Below are 24740 nucleotides of genomic sequence, written 5' to 3'. Positions count from 1 at the left end.
GTAAAGAACTGCCTATATATATTTTGCCTATATTTGCCTGTATATGCCTATATACGTCACTTCCTGTGAGCACTCTCTCGGTAGCGTTGGGAGCTCTTGGTAGTGTTTGGCGTTTGCGGCTTGGTGGTGAGGTTACTGGGAGAAGCTGTGTAGTGTGGTTTAGGTGAGGCGTCTTCCTTGAGTGACCTTGGTGAATGAACCAAGGCTGATTCCTTTTTTCCTTGACCTTCTGAAAGCACTATCCTCCAAGGAGGACTCATGGCTGGAAGCCGAGCTAGAATTAATTTTCTGAGAAGGCCCCTTGGCTGAGGCCTCTGAACTCCTGCCTGGCTCAGACCAGGCTGGAGCAGTCCAATTCCCTTTCCTCTTCTCCTTCTGCTAAATTTCTTCCTTCTATTGTAATTAAACCATCATAAAATCCCAAACAGACTTGAGTATTTTTTTGGGATTGAATTTAAATCCCTGGTGACCACTAATATAACATATTCAGGCAATGGCCCCTAAATTTTACCCTTAACAGTCCCCTTCCCAACCCCCTCCTGTAGCCAGTGCGCAATTCCACTGGGTTTTACATGTGCCCTTGATCAAAACCTATTTCCATATTATTGATATTTGCACTAGGGTGATCATTTAGAGTCTATATCACTAATCCTATCCCCATTGTACCATGTAATCATGCAGTTGTTTTTCTTTGGTGTTTAAATAAAAAAAACCTTTTTTCCTTTCCCTCTCCTTCTTATTTGCCATTTCATATTTCTCTTGATTTTTGTGTTTGGATATCAAACTTTCTACTTAGTTCTGGTCTTTTCTTTACAAATACTTGGAAATGTTCTATTTTGTTGAATGCCTATACTTTGCCCTGGAAGTATATAGTCAGTTTTGATGGGTGGGTGATCCTTGGTTGAAGACCCAAGTCTCTTGCCTTTTTGAATATCATATTCCTAGCCTTGTGGTTCTTTAGTGTGGAAACTGCCAGATCTTGTGTAATCCTAATTGGTGCTCCTTGATTGTCTCTTTTTGACTTCTTGTAAAAATTTCTCCTTAGCTTGGAAGCTCTTAAATTTGGCAATTACATTTCTGGGGATTGTTTTTTGAGGATTTAGTGTAGAGGATATTCTATGATTTCTTTCAATGTCTATATTTCCCCTCTTGTTCAAGAACATCAGGGCAGTTTTTTTTTTTGATAATTTCTTGTAGTATTATGTCAAAGATTTCTGTTTATTTCTGGGTTTTCAGGTAGACCAATCATTCTCAAATTGTCTCTTCGAGACTGGTTTTCATGGTCTATCATCTTTTCAGTGAGATATTTTATGTTTTCTTCTATTTTGTCAGTCTTTTGACTTTGCTTTATTAATTCTTGATGTCTTGCAAGATCATTTGCTTCCAATTGCCTAATTCTGGTCTTTAAAGACTGGTTTTCTGTTAAAATCTTTTGATTTTTCATTTTTTGGTTTGGCCTATCCTGTTTTTAATGGCTTCCAGCTGTTTAATTTTGGTTCATATCGGGAGTTCCTGTCCTTCAAACTTATTTTCTTTTTGAACTATTTCTCACTTTTCTTTTCTTTTTTTTTTCAAAATTTATTTGGTCAATTTCGAACATTATTCCTTGGTTACAAAAATCATATTCTATTCCTCCCTCTCTTCCCCCTGCCCTTCCTGTAGCCGATGCACAATTTCACTGGATTATTTCTCACTTTTTTTAAAAAAATATATTTTATTTGATCATTTCCAAGCATTATTCGTTAAAGACATAGATCATTTTCTTTTCCTCCCCCCCACCCCCCATAGCCGACGCGTAAGTCCACTGGGCATTAGATGTTTTCTTGATTTGAACCCATTGCTTTGTTGATAGTATTTGCATTAGAGTGTTCATTTAGAGTCTCTCCTCTGTCATGTCCCCTCAACCTCTGTATTCAGGCAGTTGCTTTTCCTCGGTGTTTCCACTTCCATAGTTTATCCTTTGCTTATGAATGGTGTTTTTTTCTCCTGGATCCCTGCAAGTTGTTCAGGGACATTACACCGCCACTAATGGAGAAGTCCATTACGTTCGATTATACCACAGTGTATTAGTCTCTGTGTACAATGTTCTCCTGGTTCTGCTCCTCTCGCTCTGCATCACTTCCTGGAGGTTGTTCCATTCTCCATGGAACTCCTCCACTTTATTATTCCTTTTAGCACAATAGTATTCCATCACCAACATATACCACAGTTTGTTCAGCCATTCCCCAATTGATGGGCATCCCCTCGTTTTCCAGTTTTTGGCCACCACAAAGAGCGCAGCTATGAATATTTTTGTACAAGTCTTTTTGTCCATTGTCTCTTTGGGGTACAGACCCAGCAGTGCTATGGCTGGATCAAAGGGCAGACAGTCTTTTATCGCCCTTTGGGCATAGTTCCAAATTGCCCTCCAGAATGGTTGGATCAGTTCACAACTCCATCAGCAATGAATTAATGTCCCTACTTTGCCACATCACCTCCCGCATTCATTACTTTCCATAGCTGTCATATTAGCCAATCTGCTAGGTGTGAGGTGATACCTCAGAGTTGTTTTGATTTGCATCTCTCTGATTATAAGAGATTTAGAACACTTCTTCATGTGCTTGTTAATAGTTTTGATTTCTTTATCTGAGAACTGCCTATCCATTTCCCTTGCCCATTTATCAATTGGAGAATGGCTTGATTTTTTGTACAATTGATTTAGCTCATTATAAATATGAGTAATTAAACCTTTGTCAGAGGTTTCTATGAAGATTTTTTCCCAATTTGTTGTTTCCCTTCTGATTTTAGTTACATTGGTTTTGTTTGTACAAAAGCTTTTTAGTTTGATGTAGTCAAAATTATTTATTTTACATTTTGTGATTCTTTCTATATCTTGCTTGGTTTTAAAGCCTTTCCCCTCCCAAAGGTCTGACATGTATACTATTCTGTGTTTACCCAATTTACTTATGGTTTCCTTCTTTATGTTTAAGTCACTCACCCATTTTGAATTTATCTTGGTGTAGGGTGTGAGGTGTTGATCTATTCATAGTCTCTCCCACACTGTCTTCCAATTTTCCCAACAGTTTTTATCGAATAGTGGATTTTTGTCCCAAAAGTTGGGATCTTTGGGTTTATCGTATACTGTCTTGCTGAGGTCGCTTTCCCCCAGTCTATTCCACTGATCCTCCTTTCTGTTTCTTAGCCAGTACCAAATTGTTTTGATGACTGCTGCTTTGTAATATAGTTTTAGGTCAGGGACTGCAAGGCCCCCATCATATGTGTTTTTTTTCATTATTTCCCTGGATATCCTTGATCTTTTGTTCTTCCAAATGAACTTTGTTATGGTTTTTTCTAAATCAGTGAAGAAGTATTTTGGTAGTTCAATGGGTATGGCACTAAATAGATAAATAAGTTTGGGTAGGATGGTCATTTTTATTATATTGGCTCGTCCTATCCATGAGCAGTTAATGTTTTTCCATTTGCTCAAGTCTAGTTTTAGTTGTGTTATTTCTCACTTTCCTTGCCAAAATTCTCCCATATTTTTCATGAGCTCTGATTTAAATTCTTCAAGAGTTTCTGGCCAATTTCCTTTTTCTGGGGAAGGTTTGGATGCATTTATTTGTATGTCCTTCTCTGTTATTTCTTCTGTAGTTTGGATTTTTCCTCCATAAAAATTATCTAAGGGCAATGCCTTCTTCTTGTTCTTCGTGGTGTTGGGAAGTTGTTTTTCCTGGGTATTGCTTGGCATCACTATGGTGGTTTCCCCTTCCCTTTTCAGTCAGAAGTCTGAGTGAGGAGGGTAGATTCTATATGTATGGAGCTAAGGAGCATGGTTTTTACCTGAGGCCGCCTCTCTAGTCGCTGCAGCTTCTACTGTTTGCTGCCCTTCTCTGCACAATCTTCAAGCACCCAAGATCTGAGCTCTTCAGCCTGCTATGGTCTCAGGTCTAGCTGTTCTCAGGGGTAAGTCTTTGGTGGTCTTAGTCTGCTGCCAAGGATGTAGAGGTGCCCCTTGCTCTCCCAATGATTCTAGTGCACTGATTCCATGGGGGAGGGGGTAGGTTGATCAGTTCTCATTTTGGTGGAAGCTATTTCACCCCCTTATAGTGTGGAAATGCCCAAATCCCACATACCTCTAATACTGTGCCCTACAGTGGAGTCCCTTCGTTCATGTGAATTTGTTTGTTTGTTTGTTTGTTTGTTTTTGGCTTTTTGAGGTAATCTATACTGGTAGGTGATCAGGAGAGATAGAGTCCTGCATCTACACTGCAGCCATGTTTACCCTGAAGTCTGTTCTCTGTGCCTTATTTGGTTATGAACTCTTTTTCCCTTATTCATAGATCTGGCAGGTACTTTTCCTGAGTTCTTCTAATTTGCTTATTTAGTACTAGGTTATTTACAAAGCATCTTTAGTTACATTATCTTATCAGAATATCATGACAAGTGAAGTATTTAATACAGATTGTAGCCCTGTGTTACAGAGGAGGAGAAAGTCATAGAAAGGTTCATTTCCTAAGGCTTGCAGCTAGTTTGTGACTGAGCTGGAAGCTGTACCAATGCCTCCTGGCTCCAGCACTAGTCTGTTATACTGATACATTATGATCACAGGGTCATGGTTTGAGAATTGGAAGAGACCTTAGAGGTGGATCTTTTTGTGCCACCTTTCCTTCTTTCCTCTGTCAGTACATGAGACTGAGAGGCAAAGTGGCTCAGCCAAGTTATTCTGAGTGTAGTAGGTGATAGAGCTGGGATTGGATTCCAGGTCTTAGAATGTCAGGTCCAATTCTGTGTCCCAAGTACCATGAGTAGTACTTCATGGAGGAGTAAATTTGAGCTACTTCTGTTTGAGGAGAGCTTTTTTTTTTTCCTTAGAGTCAATTAACTTATGGATATGCATGTGAGTCCATCCATGATACCTTGCTTCACTGGGTTTGAATTGAAAATCACTGTGCCCAGTGTCTTTCAGATCCCTTTGCTTCAAGCCTAGAATTAAGACAGGAAGAAGGTTTCATGGAAGGAAACTTGAAAGGAGCTAAAATTGATAGTATTTTGTACTTTTTTCAAATCTTTGCCTCAAACTCAAAAAATGCTACACACCTTTTCTCACTTATCCTTCCTAACTTTCTCAGAGAGAGAATAAGGTGTCACAAAGCTGATTTTATCCTGCAAGTTTTTTCCCTTTCAGTGTGATTGTTCTCCCACTCTCCTTATAGTCAGTAAATTTATTAAGTACCTACTACGTGCCAGGCCTCATGCTAAGCACTGAGGATACCAAGGCAAAAGATAGTCCTTGCCTTCAAAGAGCTCACAACCTAATGGGGAGAAAATATGTGCAAACAATATACATATATAAAAATATGTACTATATATATTATATATGATAAATGGGAAACGAGAGGAAGAAGGGACTAGAATTAAGGATTGGGAAAGTCTTGGGAGAAGGTGAAATTTTAGTTGAAACTTTACAGAAATGAGAATGGAGTATTCCAGGCATAGGGCATAGCCAGAGAAAATACCCAGAGCTGAGAGATCAGTGTTTTATTGATGGAACAACCAGGGCCCAGTGTCATCTTATCAAAGAACACGTGGGCAGGGGGAGTGTAAGGCTTGAGAAGACTGGAAGGTGAAGTTTCTTTTGAACAAACATATTTGTTTTGTCCTAGATATGCCATTTATGGCCATATGGATTACTTAAGGTACTAGGCTTTTGAATTCATGTTGCATCTTAGCCATTTAACCATATTCCCTCTCACCATCCTTGACATGTTTAATCTCTGACTTGAAAAACGTGGTGTAATGGAAGTCACATTCTCTCTGCCATCCATTCATAGTGGGTCACAAATTGCATTTTTTTTTTAATACAGAATCAGTTCTCACTGTCCAATCCAGAGAAGAGCAGTGTTCAGGAAAAAAAGAAAGAGACATCAACAGAGGAAGAACTTGACAATGAAGACCTAGATGTATTTTATCCCACAAACCAATGGCAGACCCTTCAGCCAGGTAATGGGCTTAATTCCAGGCCAGGCCCTTCCTGTCTGGGAGAGAGATTTGACAAAAATCCTAAAAATACACTTTGAATTGAGCCTGCATATTCTTTTTGATCTTGAGAGAATCTAGTTTTGAAAAGGAACAGTCTCTCTTTGGCCTGCAGGAGGGGAACAATGCTGTGAGTGAGGCGTATGCCCAGGGTTGGGGGGTGCATGAGGAGAGGTTCATTATCCAGCAGAATAGAAATTCCAGTGTTTAAGTGCCCCGGCAGGCAAGTGGTGGGTGGCTGTGCTTTCTGAACAAGTGATTGAAAACTTTCTTTCCTTGCAGTTCTGAAGCACAAGAGAGGCAGGGACATGTGCCTCACTTGGCAAATGCTATTTTGGTCTCTGCTGTTCAGCTCTTTGCTGCCGAAATATTGTTCACTAGAGAGTCCTGAGCATTGGTGCAGGGCAGGATTGCTCTTTGGTTAAAGGGACCTGTGCCAATGTTCCAGGTGAAAAGGCAGCTTCTACCTTTGAACTGGACATTGTTTTTAGATGGGAAGCATCCCCTACAGTAGAAGCTTCAAACCTCAATCTGGCCTGCCCAGGGTCCAGAGAAAATCACGTAGTGAGGCTGAAACAGAAAAGCTCAACTCTCCTTCTATCTTGTCTGGCTTTTATTACCTTCTAACAGGATTGTGGATCCAGGGGGAGGGAAGCAGCACTCGGGTTGTCTTTAATTTTCAAGAGTGGGCAAAGGACCTTAGGAAATGGGTCAAGGAATTATCCTGTGCACTTAGGGGTAAGCAACCTCCTAGGTCAACTCAATTTTTTGGGGAGGAATCTCCTTGGACTTTGTCTTTTTTTTTCCCGTTCGGTAGAATATTTACCCAGGGAGAAAGAATTGTTTCTCTCTACTTCCAATTTACTGTGAATAGTTGGGAAAATTCAGTTGCCATTTCTGGGATAGGATTGTGGATCCAGTCTGCTACCTTACTATTATCCATTGGATAGAGAGAGTGTTCTACTGGACCCTGTTGGATTAGGAGGTGACTTTTCTGTGGTATAAAAGGGGCCATGTTCATCCTGTAAATATGCTTTTGTGTGTGTGATGTGTGAAATGTGGATGCTTTGAGCTCCTCCTCACTGCACTTGTAGTAGTAGAAGAGAATCTATTAAATATTACTAATTGATGCTCATTTCATTTTCCTCTTAGTCCTTAGTTCCCCTTTGGATACTCTTGGAGAGCAGGGAATGAGGAACACTATATGTAGGAACAGTTTTCACTCATGGTAATTATATTATGAAGATAGTAAGAGGCATTTGGGAATATTGCAGGAGGATCCTTCTTCTCTTCTTTTCTCCCCCATGGTTGATATGCTGTTATAATCCTCAGTGAACATTGTGGACTCTTTCCCTCAACTGGAGAAAGGTTTCATAGAAAACTCTGATGATGGAAATACTATAGTGTCAGTAGTCCATCATTGCATCCTAGCTGCCCGTCAGTCTATGCAGTAGCAGTCATATGCGTTTGCTTTGCTTTCTTGCTACATTTATAAGAATGTAGCTCATGCTGAGCCCACAGGTGATTGTTATGATAGAGGAATGATGAAGCAACAAGACCAGGCAATTGGGGACAGAGCTAATACTAGTTGAGGTAATGTTTCAGGAGCTAACATATTGGATCCTGGGGCTTCTCTGACTTTTTCCAGTGCTGATTTTCAGGTGGGGGCAGGAGACAAATGACAGTAACTCCTGGATCATAGTTGGATATCAGCATGATTCTATGTGATGTACCCTGCAAATAACAGGGGGTCATGTTTTGTCCAAAGAGATGAATACCTTGAAGAAATAGATATGAATGTCTCTTCTGTGCACCTCAGGAAAGAAGTGGCCTTTCTTAATAGAGAAATAAGAAACAGCCTTGTTGTGCCCCTTTAACAGACCAACTCTGACATCTGGGGCAAATCTATTTTCCTCAGTCTCATAGAAAGTTGATCCAAACCCCATTTTAAATTGAGTCTGGAGCTTTGTACCACCTCCACCCTAAACTCATATCTTCCAGCTTCTAATCAGTTAATCAGTTCTGAAGAACTTTTCCTATTGATGGTTTTCTTTACAGCTGTCTAGTAGGCTATAGGCCTCTCTTTTTGTAAGAATCATCAGAAGGCAGAAACTGAAATATGAAACTCAGAGAACCAAGGTGAAGCAATTTTCATTTTATGTACTCCTTTTCCTATTTTTTTCTGGTGGTATCTTTGCTTACTGTGTCCCCATCATGAAGAGTTCTTTAATTCTAATTAGGAAAGGAGAGATGCTGGAGGAAGCTGGAGAGTACAGGGGCTTGGGACATTCTCAGTCAGTACCTGTGTCGTCTTGGGAGAGTCTTATTCGTTGATGGACAGAAGTATGTTAATAAAGAAAGGTCCTTTTGAGCAAAAGCATATTTGAGGTGGTTTACAATCTGTGAGGTTCTTTGGGGACATAAATTTGCAGTAAATTCTAACTTCTTATATGTGCCCCCCACCCCTCAAATCAAAATGTAATTGTAGGGGCAGCTGGGTAGCTCAGTGGATTGAGAGCTAGCTCTAGAGATGAGAGGTCCTAGGTTCAAATGTGACCTCAGACACTTCCCAGCTGTGTGACCCTGGGCAAATCACTTAACCCCACATTGCCTAGCCCTTACCACTCTTCTGCCTTGGAACCAATACACAGTATTAATTCCAAGATAGAAGGTAAGGGTTTTAAAAAAAAATGTAATTGTAAACTTTACATTCAGAAATCTGCCTGGCAGCAATCAACAGAACCACTTTTCTCTGGGGAAGTGGAACTGACTCATATGAAGAAGAATAGCTCATCCCACAGGAGACCGCTGCAAACTCCATGCTTGATAGAGAAAGTACGGAAATATTCACCTGCTTAATCATCAGTTAGACTTGATTTTGAAATTATCAGTCCCACACTAATACACTGCTGGTGGAGTTGTGAATTGGTCCAACCATTCTGGAAGGCAATTTGGAATTATGCCCAAAGGACTTTAAAAGAATGCATGCCCTTAGATCCAGCAAAACTACTACTTGGTTTGTACTCCAAAGAGATAATAAAAAAAGGGTTTTACAAAAATATTCATAGCTGCATTCTTTGTGGTGGCAAAAAATTGGAAAATGAGGGGGTGCCCCTTGATTGGGGAATGGCTGAACAAACCATGGTATATGATGATGATGATGGAATACTATTGTGCTGTAAGGAATGATGAACTGGAGAATTTCTATATGAACTGGGAGAATCTCTATGAACTGATGCAGAGTGAATGAACAGAACCAAGAGAACATTGTACACAAAAAGTAAAACATTGTGGAAAAATCCAATGTAATGGACCTTGATACTAGTAGCAATGCAATGGTCCATGACAATTCCGAGGGACTTATGAGAAAGAACACTATCCACATCTAGAGAAAGAATTGTGGGAATAGAAATGTAGAAGAAAAACAAATGACTTATCACTTGTTTAGCAAGTGATTTGGGGTTTTGTTTCAAAAGATTACTCTATTGCAAAAATGAATATTATGGAATTAGATATCAAGTGATAACATTTGTATAATCCAGTGGAATTGCTTGTTGGCTCTGGGAGGGGGGAAGGAAAGAAAATGTATCATGTAAACATGGAAAAATATTTTTTAAATGAGAAAGAAAGAAGTTATCAGTCCCAAGAGATGGTCATGTGACTAGGCAGTCTTTATTTCCATTCTCTTTGACCTGCAACTTTCAAGGAAATATGAGGCTCTGCTGAGTCCTGTGGCATAGAAATAAAAACTTGTGTGGTGGTCATCACTTGTTCTTTCTTTTTAGTAAGGAGAGAATGAAAGAATGGAGTTAAATTTAAGGGGGGAAAATTCAGGCTAGATTTTAGGAAAAACTATTTTAATGTAATGGTTGTGAGACTCAGGTAAACCTGTTACTAAAGGAGTCTTATTTAGTGATTTTTAAAAGGTAAGTGGCAGTTCTAGAGTAATATCAGAAGGCAAAGGATTCAACTTGATGACCTCTTGAGGTCCTTAGTGGTTCTGTTTTCTATGAATTTAAATCTAACCATGTATCTCTAAGCCTCTTATAATAGCCTGAGGGTGTGCTGAAGCAAATAGTTGCTTCTACTCTGCTAGAATATAAGAAAATGGATTTCCCTGGCAAAGAGATGAGATATGAGAAAGAGAGGTAGGTTGTGGTCATGTTATGTTCGTGGAGAAGAGCCCCATCATGCTTCCTGAGGCCCTAAACCTCAAAAACTATACCCAACAATCTGCAATATCACCTTTCAGTCTAGTATCTGGTTTACCTAGAAATCTTTTCTCATCATTCTCCTGGTTATTGGATCACCAGGACACTTCTGAAACACAACATATCAATTTCTGACATTCAAGTAAGCAGCCTTGTTCTCTATTTCTTGTTCCTGGAAGCGATTTCCCATATTTTTATGGTTTATTTTGGGAACTGTCTCACCTATCAGAAAGTGTTTAGTGAAGATACAGTGTTAGACATTCACAGTCCTGGATAGCAAAGACTGTAACTATTTAGTGCTAACTCTCAAGGAGTGCCGAGTAGGACGAAGCACCCCGAATGAAATTTGTCCCAGGACCTGATAGTTTCCTGTGGGATCCTTTGACCTTCTTTCCCTTCTGGAATATGCTTGATGGTTCCTGGTTTGGGGACTCCCTTGATATTAAATACAGAAACCACTGCTAATCTTGCTTTCATTCCAGTAACCCATAAATGTGGATTCAAATCCTATTTTTTTGCTTCTCAGAATGGCAGAATTGGAAGGCACTTTAGAGGCCAGCTATGCCAAACTACCCAAACAACATCCCTTCTACAATATTCCAGGCAAGTAGTCAGGCATGCACATTGCCACCCAAGGCAGTGCATTCCACCTTTGGATAGTTTTGTTAGGAACTGTTTGCCTAGTTCAGGCCTGCATCCTCTCTTGCCTGTACCATTTTGTAGTTGTCTTCTAATTCAACTCCCAACTTCAAGTTTCTCTTGTAAGAATTGGAATAATATTTCTACCCAGATATATATTTCATAAAGTTTATTAGGAAGGGTAGAAAATCATTCCTAAGTAACCTGACCGCGTGATCCCTGCCAGTCTCTTTCCTCTTTCCCCCCTCACCTGCCTCCTCTGTTCCCGACTTCTTCCTTCTCTTCTTGATTCTCCCCTGATTCCCTCTTGATTCTCCCCCCTTCAAGCCCAAAGCCTTGACCTTTATTGATGCACAACACATTGCCCGACGCAAAACATGGCACAACTCTGCAATGTCAGGAATGTTTGATGGACAGATCAAGCTCCTCAGGAGGGGGGGGGGGTAAACTTCCATGACACACTCTACATGATCATCCATCCTCCACAGTAGCTGCCAATATGAATTTCCTAAAGGATGTCTGTCCATTTTACCTCATACTTAGAAAACTCTAGTGATTCCTTAGTGACACCTTTAGATAGGAATGCCATTGTCATTTAAAACTCTTTAACTCCTTGGCCCCTTATTTTTTTAATCTTCTCATACATATCTCTCCTTCATATATATTCCAGCCATGCTGGTCTATTTGATGTTCGTCACATAATGTTCTCATTCCTCCTTCTTGTGCCTTGGTACCAACTCTTCACCATGCCTGGACTTAAAATTCTCACCTCTTGGAGTTCATGCCTTCCTTTAAGCCTCAGCTTTAGCACTATCTTCTGTTGGAGATCTTTTCCAGACTTTCAAGTTTCTGGTGCTTTCTCCTCTAAGGCTATTATGTGCTCTAGTAGTAGAGTTTAGTAGTAGTGCATAATACTATGTAAGTAAGTACTATTTACTGTGTAAGTATCTTGTATGAATCAATTTATGTATGTGTTTTCTCAAATCCCTTTAGGATGTAAACTCCTTGCAGGTAGGCACAGTTAGAGCCTGTGTAGACACAGTTAACATGGTGTCAGGAACATAGTAAGTATTTTTTAAATGCTTATTGATTCATTGATTATTTGGGATGTTGCCAACTTGTTTTGCATATGTGACCTAGAAAAACAGCAAACTTCTTGCTATAAAAAATTTTTATTGACATCTTTAAATTAAAAAAATTACTTACATTTTTCCAAAATAATCTCTCCCAAAACCAGAGAGATAAATAATAATAAAATAAAGAATTAAAAAAAGCCCAATACAACTAACCAACACATCAACCAAGTTGACAGTATTGTTCTCTATCCATAGTCCTCCTACCTCTTCAAAGAAAGGGAGTGGGTGGGAAGAAGGGCATTTTACAGTTCTTCCTGAGCCAACTTTGGTTATTATAATTCCATAGCATTCACTTTGTTTTCAGTTTCCTTAGATGCTGGCATTTTAAGACCTAAAGTGTGAGACTTGGGGTCAGGAACACCTCAATTTCAATCTTCTTTTCTAATTTCTAGAATAGTCTTTAGAATGTCCATTTTGAGTTTTTTGTGTATAGAGTGTGATGTTAGCTAGATCTTGTTGCTGTTAATGTGAAGTCTATGTAGCTCTGTGCCCTTCAGAGGTACTGAGAACCCTACCAAGCCTCCACTCCTGACTTCTCTTTCCATTACTGTTTCCAATACACCCTTTGGATCTGTATTTTCATTTCTTGAAGTTTAAGCTCTTCCTTTTTCCTCAGAGGGTCCAGCTACCTCCTATCTGGGCAGACCTTTATACACACACACACACACACACACACACACACACACACACACACACATATTCATCTATATAGGATTCCTTCTAAGTTCAGTTTCAACATTAAGGATGCCTTCTTTCTTTGGTTCCCTAGTTTACATGCTTCCACTCATTTGCTTATTTTGTATGACCTTGGGCAAATCACAAAATCTCTCATCTACATTCCTCTTTTATATGAGGAGTTTGGACTAGGTAGATATCTAAGGTTCCTTCCATTTCTTTTTTATTTAATTTTTAGATATTTTTAATTTTAATTTTTAAATTTTCCCATGGTTACATGATTCTTGTCTCCCTTGCCCCTCCCATACTTGACAAGTGATTTTACTGGGTTATATATATATATATATATATATATATATATACATATATATATATATATACATATATATATATATATATATATATATATATATAATCACTTAAATCCTATTCCATATTATTCATTTTTGTAATACTCTTTTAAAACCAAAATCATATATCCATATAAACAAATCATATGTTTTTTTCTGGATTTCTACTCCCACAGTTCTTTCTCTAGATGTGGATAACATTCTTTCTCAAAAGTTCCTTGGGACTATCCTGGGTCATTGCATTGCTGCTAGTAGCAAAGTCAATTCCATTTGATCTTCCCACAATATTTTAGTTACTGTGTATAATGTTCTCCTGGTTCTGCTTATTTCACTCCACATCAGTTCATGGAGGTCTTTCCAGTTCTTATAGAAATCAAGTAATTCATCATTCCTTATAGCACAATAATATTCCATCACCATCTTATCCCACCATTTCTTTTTTTAATAAGTATCTTTTGTCTTCTTCATTGTCAAAATTTCCCTTAGTATCATTCCCCCTATCCCTTCCAGTCAAAGTCATAAGGAAAAAAAAGCAGTAGAACTGATCAACACTCTGAAAATATTTAACATGTGGAATGTACCCCAATTGTGGACTTCCCTCCTCTGCAGAAGGATGTACACAGTGGGAAGGTATCCTTTGGTTTATCTTTTCTTTGGAGCCTTTCAAGCTTGCTTTTGTAATTTTGCAGAACTCACTTAAAAATTTTTTTTGCATGTGTGGTTTTTCTTTATTTTTGTGTTTATTCATATTGTTCTTGTGGAGATGTTTTTGTTGGATATACTTATGTCACTCTGTATCAGTTCATGTAGATCTTTCCATGCTTTTCTGTATTCATTATTTCTTATATTAGAGTAATATTTGATTACATTCATGTTTCATAATTTGTTTAGTCATTAATGTTTTGCCAATCAATAGACAATTGTTTTTTTCCCAATTCTTTGCTATAACAAAACATGATGTCATACCCTGTGTATATCTTTGTTATATATGTGGACTTGAACTATAAAATCTCATAAAATTAGAGCCCAAGAAAAGAAATTTTTAAACTGGATTACATGAACCCCTAAATATCTGTAGATAGGCTCCAAAGTATCTGTGATTTAGATGGGAAAAATTATCCTTTAGTTTCTTTGTAATCCTATACATTTTGTTTTGTTTCATTTAATAGCATCCCCCCCCCCCCCCAGTTCATTGGCTTCAGTTGACTTGTCAAAGGGATTCTGTGGTTTAAAAAAGTTGAGAACCTCTGCCCTAGGGTTAGAAAGTACCTTAGCCCAGATGTGATTTAGTCTGAGCACCATATTTTACAGATTAGACAGCTGAAGTCTGGAAAAGCCCAAGTCATTTGTCTTGACACAGATCGTATTAATTAAAGAGCTAGAATTTGAAATGAGGGCTTCTGATTCCAAATCCATGGTTTTTTTACACTCTACTTCATTGCTTGGAGGGAAAAAAAGACCCCTCTTGGATCAACTTCCCCTTTCAGGTAAGGTCTCTGTTATTAGATCATAGGGTCTAGATCCAAAAGGAACCAAAAGATATAAAGGGCACCTGGATTTTTGGTAGAAGGTGATTCTATCCCATCTTCCCACTTCTTCACCCCCCCCCCCCCCCCATTAGCTCAGTTTATAAATTGGTCTCATGGTGGTAGATACCCTTCAGAATCTGCTTTTGCTTTTTTTTGTTTAAACTGGTCTTTTGACCTACTTGAGGCATGTCCTTTTAATAAACCAGTTTTCTTTGCTTGTTATATACCTAGGCAGTAGCAAAAAACTGGGCTCTTCTCCATAGCACTTAGCCATATCTGTTGCTGCTACTATACTGGCTAAAAGGAGATTAGCAATGCTTTCTGGTTTTTTGGTTTTTGTTGGAAATTATTGATGGGCATAGGCCTCTGTTTCCTTATTGAATGATATTATTTCAAAGTGACTGAGAGAATCTCTGAAATATTGACTTTAGTAGAAAGAACCAGCAAGATAGAAGCATTCAGCCCATGGAGAAACATGTTCATTTAAAATAAAACAAAACAAAACAAAAACAAAACCTAAATCACCAACAACTGATGTGAGCAATCCAAGAATTCTAGAGCTCTAACCATCTGGTCAGAACATTGCAAATTTGCATGGGTTTAAAAAACATAATTTATTTTAGAGAAACTCCACTAATTTCAAGTACTTAGAATTAGAGTCTTCTGCATATAGGCCCATGGCAACCTTTTAATTTTTTGCTTTTTTGACCTTTGTTGGCATTCACCAATAAGCCTCTTAACGAACAGGCTGGCATTCAATTCAATTTGTTAGACAGTGGTGATGGTTCTGATATCCTACATATATAACTTTATTTAAAAATTAGCCCTTGACTTACTGTATTCAAGACACTGGACATACAAAAGGAAAACCAACAATTCCCGCCCTCCAAGTGTATACATTCTACTTCTCAGATGCAACATATTCATAGATAATTAACTCAGGATAATTTAGGGAGGAAGATAAATTTAGCAATCAGGGGGATCAGGGAAGATTTTTACAGAAGTGGTGAGAATTAATTAAAAAGGTGAGTGAGCATTTGAATCCATAGGACTTTGAGTCAGTTTTGGAGGCAATTTATTAATTCATTTGGGCAAGGAATTTTGAATATATGGAGGATTATTAAGATAATAGGCTGGAAAAACAGAGGTTGGATATAGACTGTGGAGGTCTTTAAATCCCAGGATGTTTCTATTTTATCCTAATGCCAATAGGATTTTGGTGAAATGACTTGGTCAGATTTCTACTTTGGGAGTAGAATATCTTTTATGCAGGATATAGTGATTGGCAAGTTGGAAAAGAACGGAAGCAAAGATACCAACTAGCGAATTCATAGTGAGAAATGATAAGGCCCAACAGAATGGTAGTGACTGTGATTGTTGAGAAAGGAATAGATATAATAGATAATTTGAAAATTGACAAGAGGAATGATTGCAATGAGGAAAATGGAAGAATCACAGAAGAATCTGAGTTGTGAAGTTGAGTGACTAGCAAGATAGTAGTGTCTTTGACAGACATTGGAACATCTGGAAAAGTCTCAGATTTAAGAACTCCATTTTAGTCCTGTTGAATTTGATGTGCCAATGATTGCCACATAGAGTTGCAATAGTCAGTTGGCAATGAGAGATTGTGTTGAATTTTAGGTTTTTGACTCATTTGTCTAGAGATTATAACTTAATTCATATAACCTGTAGGAGATCTTCATTGAAGTAAAGGGGTTCATAATTCAACAAAGAAAAGTGTTTAGACCTAGTTAGTGAGTTAGATAGGAGGAGAAGCAGAAGAGTCAGGGAACTCAAGGTGGGGATTGGTGGTTAGACACAGGAGAAATATAGTATAGGATTTAAAACATTTTTTATGACATAGATCATTTTGGCAATCTGGTGAAGACTATGGATTTCTCAAAATATTTTTAAATGCATAAAATAAAATACATAAGTTTATAAAGGAAAACAATTTTATTGAAACACCAATAGAGAGAGAGAGTAAAGAATCATGAAGACTGAGGAAGGTCATCAGATGTGGTAGTTAAGAAATTGATGATAAACTTGATGAGGGCAGTTTCAGTTGAATGATTAGGTTTGCAAGCCAGGTTATAAGGGAATAGATGATGAAGTACAGAAAGTAAATGACTTTCTAAGAACTTCTCAATGAATAAGGGAGGGAAGGGAAATAAAGGGCCAAAGCTTGAGAATATTAAAAGTTTAAGGGAAGATTTAAAAAAATATTGTGAAAAAAGGAGGAGCGATGTGGTTCATTGTAAAGAAAGCCAGGCCTAGAGATGGGAGGTCCTAGGTTGTCTCAGCTACTTCCTAGCTATAGGACCCTGGACCAGTCACTTGACCTTAATTGTCTAGCCTTTATAGCTATTCTGTCTTAGAACTGAAACTTAGTATTGATTCCAAGTCAGAAGGTAACCGTTAGGAAAAAAAATTGTGAAAAAGGGCCTGGTGGTTTCTTTTAGAGAGTTTCTGGGTTTGAGGAAGTAGATAATGAAGTAGAAAAGAAGCTGGGACTGAGTTCATAAAAAGTCATCTTCTTGAGTTCAGATCAGCCCTCAGATATGTAATAGCTATGTGCCCCTGGGCAATTCACTTAACCCTGTTTACCTCAGTTTCCTCATATATATGTGTGTGTGTGTGTGTGTGTATGTGTGTGTGTGTGTGTGTGTGTGTGTGTGTGTGTATGTATGAATGAGCTGGAGAAGGAAATGGCAAACCACTCCAGTATCTTTGCCAAGAAAACCCCAAACAGGGAGTTAGACATGACTGAAAATGACTGAACAACAGCAAAGTGAGGAAGTGAGATGAAACTTAGGTACTGTAGTGTCTACTATGTGGCTGGTGAAGCTGTGGTTTTAAGTAGGTGACCATGGGGTTTTGTTTTGGCTTTTTTTTTCTTCTTTTAGGTTCTCAAACTGTAGACTGAGGCAGTGTCTAGGAGGCCAGAGGGAATTTCTGTTTGTTAAAGATGTTTGACTGCCCAGATGTGGAGGATGCCACAAAGAGGATTTTTATAAATCTGATTTTATTGATACTGACTTCATCAATCACATTGTGTGCCTTGATCTTTTGCCAGCTCCTCAAGATTGAGCCTACCTATACCCTTTCCACCCCAAAGTCTGATTTAGCCACAAAGGCAAGAATCTCTGAGATGTGAATCAACTTTCATGACCTACTCAAAGGGATCACTCAAGCCTATATGTAGTAGTCCTATAGAGAGACTCTAGTCTGTCAATCAGCAAGCATTTATTAAATCCTTACTTCAACATTATGCCAAACTCGGGATAAAAAGAGAGGCAAAAAACTATTCTTGCTTTTAAAGGGTTCACATTATAATAGAGGAGGCAAACAACATGAACAATTTTGTATAAATAAAATATGTTTAGGCAGCTAGGTGACCCAGTGGATAGAGAGTAAGGCCTGTAGACTGGAGGTCCTGGGTTCAAATCTAACCTCAGACACTTCCTAGCTGTTTGACTCAGGGTAGCTTTACTGCCCTTCTGTCTTAGAATCGATAGAACATGAGGGTTTTTATTTAAAAATAAAACAAAGCAAAAACAAGGTATGTATGTATATGCATATATACCACACATATAATAAAATGGAGATGATCAACAGAGGCAAGTCATTAGCATAAAGGGGGATCAGGAAAATGCCAGGAGCCATCAAAGACCACGCTGTTTGACATGGTCCATGTGGAAACTGGGGACTGCAAAGCAGCCCCCAAGAAGAATGGAAACACCCACTGAAACCCCCCTAAGTGACTTTCATTATTAACATCCCCTTATTATTGGAATTGCTATGATTATTATTCTTACTTAGCCCCAGGAAAATAGATGAGAGCAACATGCTTGAAGGATTAATACAGATGTCTCACTCTGTCCCTCTAGGATATTACCAGGAGAGCCCACTTACAAAATTAAACCCAAGGATTCCTATATACTCACTTAGATAGGACCCTCCTTTCTAGACATAAAGACTTCTTGCAAATCTGTGCTCTGAATTCCCTAATTTATATCTGGGTTATGTTGATTCTACTCTCTGATCCTGCACTTAGCAACAATGTTTCATTAACTATCTCCCTAGACTTCCTGTCTGTTGTTATGTTATACAGAAACATGTATGTTGAGAATGAAACTGTGCCAAGTAGATGTGTGATCATGAGGGTATAAAATAAAGCCAGGCCTCAGTCAAGGTGGAGCAGTTTATCCTGTGGAACCTGTACTGCGGGTTGAATGCAAAAGCTGTGTCCCATCCATCATTTCGCCGACACCATCCCACCTCCGAGATCCCATGCCCTCTGGGAGGCTGGCCCACCCCACAGCAGGAAAGACTTCTTGCAGAAATGTGCCAGGGAAGCTAGGAGGTGCAGATAAGGAGAGAGAACATTCCAGGGATGGAGACAGCAAGGAAAAATGCTTGGAATTGGGAGATAGAGTGTTATGTTTGACTAACAGCAAAGAGGCCAGTGTCACTACATGGTAAAGTACTTGATGGGAAATAAAATATAAGAAAACTGGAAAGGTAGGAAGGGACCATGTTATGAAGAGTTTTAGTAGCCAAACAAAGGATTATTATTTGATCCTGGAAGCACAAAGAAACCACTGGAGTGTATTGAATGAGAGAGGGGGATGACATGATCAGACCTACTCTTTAAGAAGATCAGTTTGACTAGAGCAAGAGAGATTTGAGGCAAGGAAACCAGCCAGCAGTCTGTTATATTAGTCTTTGGACTAGGGAAGTGGTTGTGTCAGAAATGGGGGCATATACAAGGGATGTTGGAAAGTAGTACTTGGCAACTGATTAGGTATGAATGGTGAAAGAGTGAGTAATTGATGACACCTAGGTTGCAAAGCTATGTGACTGGAAGGATGGGGGGGTCCCCTAGGTGGTAATGGGGAAGTGCTACAGTGGTTTCCTTCTTCCTACCCCACAGGAACCTCCTTGCTGTTTAGCCACAGGACATCAGAATAGCCTTGTATTTTTTTCTTTATAAAAAATTAATTTATTTGTTGGTTACATTAACATTTACAGGTATCTTCATCCCTCTCTGCCCTCCCCAAATTAGAGAAAGCATCATTTGACAAAAAAAAAAGTGCATATAAACTGTCTTTTGTGTTTATATTTATCAGTTCTTTCTCTGGAGGTGGACATTCATAAATTATACTTCAAATTTTATTTCTGTAGTTGTATATAATGTTCTTTCGGTTTTGTTCATTTCACGTTTCATAATTTCCTGTAGGTCTTTCTATGTTTGTTTTTTAATTAACCAGGTTATCATTTCTTACTGTTCAATAGTACTCCATCACAATTATATGCTATAACTTGCTTAGCCATTCCCCAGTTGGTAATTATTCTATCAATTTCCCACAAAGGAACTACTATATTTTAGAACATATAGTTTCTTTTCCTTTTTCCCTGATCACCTTGGAAAACAGACTTAACAGTGGTATTGCAGGGTCTAAGGGTGTGTGTGTGTGTGTATATGTTGGTTGTCTCTCGAACCGAGGATGACGATTGTCTTTGTGCGTTTTTGTGCACAAAGACACCTGTGCATGAAGATTTAAGTGGAAACGTCAATGCACAGAGACAGTCCCACTCTCTTGGCGTTGGAAGCCTAGGTCCAGTGGCACGAAAAGTTGTTACATCTGGAGACTTCCTCAGCTGCATTGGATGGCTGTGTTGTCTTTTGTGCTCCATCACGCCCTAAGCACTCCACAGTGCCTTGCTGCATCGCCATCTCAGCCGTTGAACCTTCTTGTTGGTTTCTTCCGCCTGTTCCGCCGAAGCAGTCTTCACATGCTGGGTGAGCAAAGCCCTAGTTCACCAGGGGTCGACGTTGACCCGATGGCTACCCTCACAAGGTTTAGCCGGCCTGTCGAAGCCGCCGCCCGGGGTGTGGCCGCTGCCGCATGCCAGCAGCCACTAGGAGCCATAAGTGAGAGCATTTTTATAACTCCGATCATAATTCCAAATTGCTCTCCAAAATGGTTGGATCAATTCATAGGTTTACTAACAGTGTATTAGTGTCTCCATTTTTCTACTTTCTCTCCAACATAAATCATTTTGTCTTCTTATCATTTTTGCCAGTCTGATAGGTGTAAGATGACATCTTAGAATTGTTTTGATTTACATTTCCCTAATCATAATGATTTCGAGCTTTATGACTTTATTGCTTTGATGCCTTTATCCCAAAACTGTTCATATCTTTTGCCCATTTATCAGCTGGAGAATGGCTCATATTCTTATAAATTTGATAAAGTTCTCTTTATATTTTAGATATGAAACCTTTACATGAGAAACTGTCTATAAAATTCTCCCTCCAGTTTTTGGCTACATGAGTTTTATGTGTACAACCCCTTTTTAATTTAATGTAATCAAAACTATCCATTTTATATCTCACAATGCTCTCTATCTCTTGTTTATTTATAAGTCCCTCTTTTATTGATAAATCTGATAGGTAATATGTTCCTGGTCTTCTAATTTGCTTATGATGTCTCTATGTCTAGGTCATGTATCCATTTTGATCTGATCTTATCTTAGTAAATAGTGTAAGATATTGATCCATTCTTAGTTTCTGCCAAATACTTTTCCCCATGTGTCCAAGAAGACCTAGTTTCATATTAAGACACAGCCATTCCCCCAATAGGCACTTTACTTTTAGTATTTAAGTGAGATCCTTTCTGGAAAAATTTGGTAAAATCAGTAGAGTTAGTCTTTGGCACCAATTTTTCTCACCAGGTAGTACTTTCACTCATTCCTTCTTCCCCTATTATGTAGTGCCACAATAGTCTCCTTATTATAAAATCTATCCTCAAGAAAAGATATGCTTTTTTAATTATTTCTTTAGTATGAATTTATCACTGTTAACTCTCAGAATTCTAATTCCATTCAGAAACTTGTCTAATTCTGTAATGAAAAACCTTAGCCTTTATTTGATAAATTTCAGGCATCTTGGAACAAGTTGGCTAGTAATTGGGTGGAGAAAGGGAAGCTTTCTCAGTATTTTGAAATTAGACTATGTAGGATAGATAACTTTTAAGGTCCAATGTTAAGATTCTATAATTGTATATAACTCTATGTTCTAATCTATATTTCAGGTGAACCCCAAGGAATAGGATTGGGGAAAAAAAGCTCATGAAAGCCTTTCATTCTTTCCTAATTTTTTTTCTGCCTCAGCCAGACTGCTTTGTTCTTTGCAGGGAATTGACCAGGGAGAATTAGGGAATAACTCCTTTAATAATTCTGCATTCGGTGTAACTTGCTTTTTTTTTTTTAATTTTATAGTATTTTATTTGATCATTTCCATGCATTATTCATTAAAGACAAAGATCATTTTCTTTTCTTCCCCCCCAACCCCCATAGCCAACGTGTGATTCCACTGGGTATCACATGTGTTCTTGATTCGAACCCATTGCCATGTTGTTAATATTTGCATTAGAGTGTTCGTTTAGAGTCTCTCCTCTGTCATGTCCCCTCAACAGCTGTAGTCAGGCAGTTGCTTTTCCTCAGTGTTTCTACTCCCAGTTTGTCCTATGCTTATGGATAGTGTTTTTTCTCCTAGATCCCTGCAGATTTTTCAGGGACATTACACCACCACTAATGGAGAAGTCCATTACGTTCGATTATACCACAGTGTGTTTGTCTCTGTGTACAATGTTCTCCTGGTTCTGCTCCTCTTATTCTGCATCACTTCCTGGAGGTCGTTCCAGTCTCCATGGAATTCCTCCACTTTATTATTCCTTTTTGCACAATAATATTCCATCACCAACATATACCACAATTTGTTCAGCCATTCCCCAATTGATGGGCATCCCCTCGTTTTCCAGTTTTTGGCCACCACAAAGAGCGCAGCTATGGATGTTTTTGTACAAGTCTTTTTGTCCATTATCTCTTTGGGGTACAGACCCAGCAGTGCTATGGCTGGATCAAAGGGCAGACAGTCTTTTATCGCCCTGTGGGCATAGTTCCAAATTGCCCTCCAGAATGGTTGGATCAGTTCACAACTCCATCAGCAATGAATTAATGTCCCTACTTGGCCACATCCCCTCCAGCATTCATTACTTTCCATAGCTGTCATGTTAGCCAATCTGCTAGGTGTGAGGTGATACCTCAGAGTTGTTTTGATTTGCATCTCTCTGATTATAAGAGATTTAGAACACTTCTTCATGTGCTTATTAATAGTTTTAATTTCTTTATCTGAAAACTGCCTGTCCATGTCCCTTGCCCGTTTATCAATTGGAGAATGGCTTGATTTTTTGTACAATTGATTTAGCTCTTTATAAATTTGAGTAATTAAACCTTTGTCAGAGGTTTCTATGAAGATTTTTTCCCAATTTGTTGTTTTCCTTCTGATTTTAGTTACATTGGTTTTGTTTGTACAAAAGCCTTTTAATTTGATGTAGTCGAAATTATTTATTTTACATTTTGTGATTCTTTCTATGTCTTGCTTGGTTTTAAAGTCTTTCCCCTCCCAAAGGTCTGACATGTATACTATTCTGTGCTTACCCAATTTACTTATGGTTTCCTTCTTTATGTTTAAGTCTTTCACCCATTTTGAATTTATCTTGGTGTAGGGTGTGAGGTGTTGATCAATTCCTAATCTCTCCCACACTGTCTTCCAATTTTCCCAGCAGTTTTTATTGAATAGTGGGTTTTTGTCCCAAAACCTGGGATCTTTGGGTTTGTCGTATACTGTCTTGCTGAGGTCGCTTGCCCCCAGTCTATTCCACTGATCCTCCTTTCTGTCTCTTAGCCAGTACCAAATTGTTTTGATGACTGCTGCTTTGTAATATAGTTTGAGGTCAGGGACTGCAAGGCCCCCCTCATTTGTGTTTTTTTTTTTCATTATTTCCCTGGCTATCCTTGATCCTTTGTTATTCCAAATGAACTTTGTTATGGTTTTTTCTAAATCAGTAAAGAAATTTTTTGGGAGTTCCATGGGTATGGCACTAAATAGATAAATAAGTTTGGGTAGGATGGTCATTTTTATTATATTGGCTCGTCCTATCCATGAGCAGTTAATGTTTTTCCAATTGCTCAAGTCTAGTTTTAGTTGTGTGGCGAGTGTTTTGTAGTTATGTTCATATAGTTCCTGTGTTTGTCTCGGGAGATAGATTCCTAGGTATTTTATTTTGTCTAAGGTGATTTTGAATGGGATTTCTCTTTCTAGTTTTTGCTGCTGAGCTGTGTTGGAGATATATAGAAAAGCTGATGATTTATGTGGGTTTATTTTGTATCCTGCAACTTTGCTAAAGTTGTTGATTATTTCCACTAGCTTTTTGGTTGAATCTCTAGGATTCTTTAAGTAGAGCATCATGTCATCTGCAAAGAGTGATAACTTGGTGTCCTCGTTGCCTATTTTGATGCCTTCAATTTCTTTTTCTTCTCTAATTGCTACTACTAGTGTTTCTAGTACAATGTCAAATAATAGAGGTGATAATGGGCATCCTTGTTTCACTCCTGATCTTATTGGGAATGCATCTAGTTTATCCCCATTGCAGATGATATTAGTTGATGGTTTTAGATATATACTGTTTATTCTTTTTAGGAATGACCCTTCTATTCCTATGCTTTCTAGTGTTTTTAATAGGAATGGGTGTTATATTTTATCAAAGGCTTTTTCTGCATCTATTGAGATAATCATGTGGTTCTTGTTGGTTTGCTTATTGATGTGGTCAATTATGTGGATGGTTTTCCTAATATTGAACCAGCCCTGCATCCCTGGTATAAATCCTACTTGGTCATGGTGGATGACCCTTCTGATCACTTGCTGGAGTCTTTTTGCTTGTATCCTATTTAAGATTTTTGCATCTATATTCATTAGGGAGATTGGTCTATAGTTTTCTTTCTCTGTTTTTGACCTGCCTGGTTTTGGAATCAGTACCATATTTGTGTCATAAAAGGAGTTTGGTAGAACTCCCTCTTTGCTTATTATGTCAAATAGTTTGTATAGTATTGGGATTAACTGTTCTCTGAATGTTTGATAGAATTCACTGGTGAATCCATCAGGCCCTGGGAATTTTTTCTTAGGGAGTTCTTTGATGGCCTGTTGGATTTCATTTTCTGATATGGGATTATTTAAGGATTCTATTTCTTCTTCTGTTAGGCTAGGCAGTTTGTATTTTTGTATATATTCATCCATATCACTTAAATTGGTATATTTATTGCCATATAATTGGGCAA

At 38.4% G+C, this 24740-nt stretch overlaps 1 protein-coding gene across 12 annotated transcripts in view; it reads left to right on the top strand.

Moving 5' to 3' along the window:
- The window catches only part of SIL1 (SIL1 nucleotide exchange factor), a 356026-nt gene that overhangs the window by 110885 nt on the left and 220401 nt on the right, over positions 1–24740 (top strand). For all 12 annotated transcript variants that reach the window (XM_007473687.2, XM_056811367.1, XM_056811363.1 and 9 more), the window contains one exon: positions 5844–5979. In XM_007473687.2, the coding sequence (XP_007473749.1) occupies positions 5844–5979 (136 nt within the window). The remainder of the gene's footprint in view (positions 1–5843; positions 5980–24740) is intronic.

This window comes from Monodelphis domestica, chromosome 1 (genome assembly GCF_027887165.1).
Source record: "Monodelphis domestica isolate mMonDom1 chromosome 1, mMonDom1.pri, whole genome shotgun sequence".
Classification (NCBI taxonomy): Eukaryota; Metazoa; Chordata; class Mammalia; order Didelphimorphia; family Didelphidae; genus Monodelphis; species Monodelphis domestica.
The sequence above is the reverse complement of the archived record's forward strand: the minus strand, read 5'-3'. Positions and strand labels throughout refer to the sequence as shown.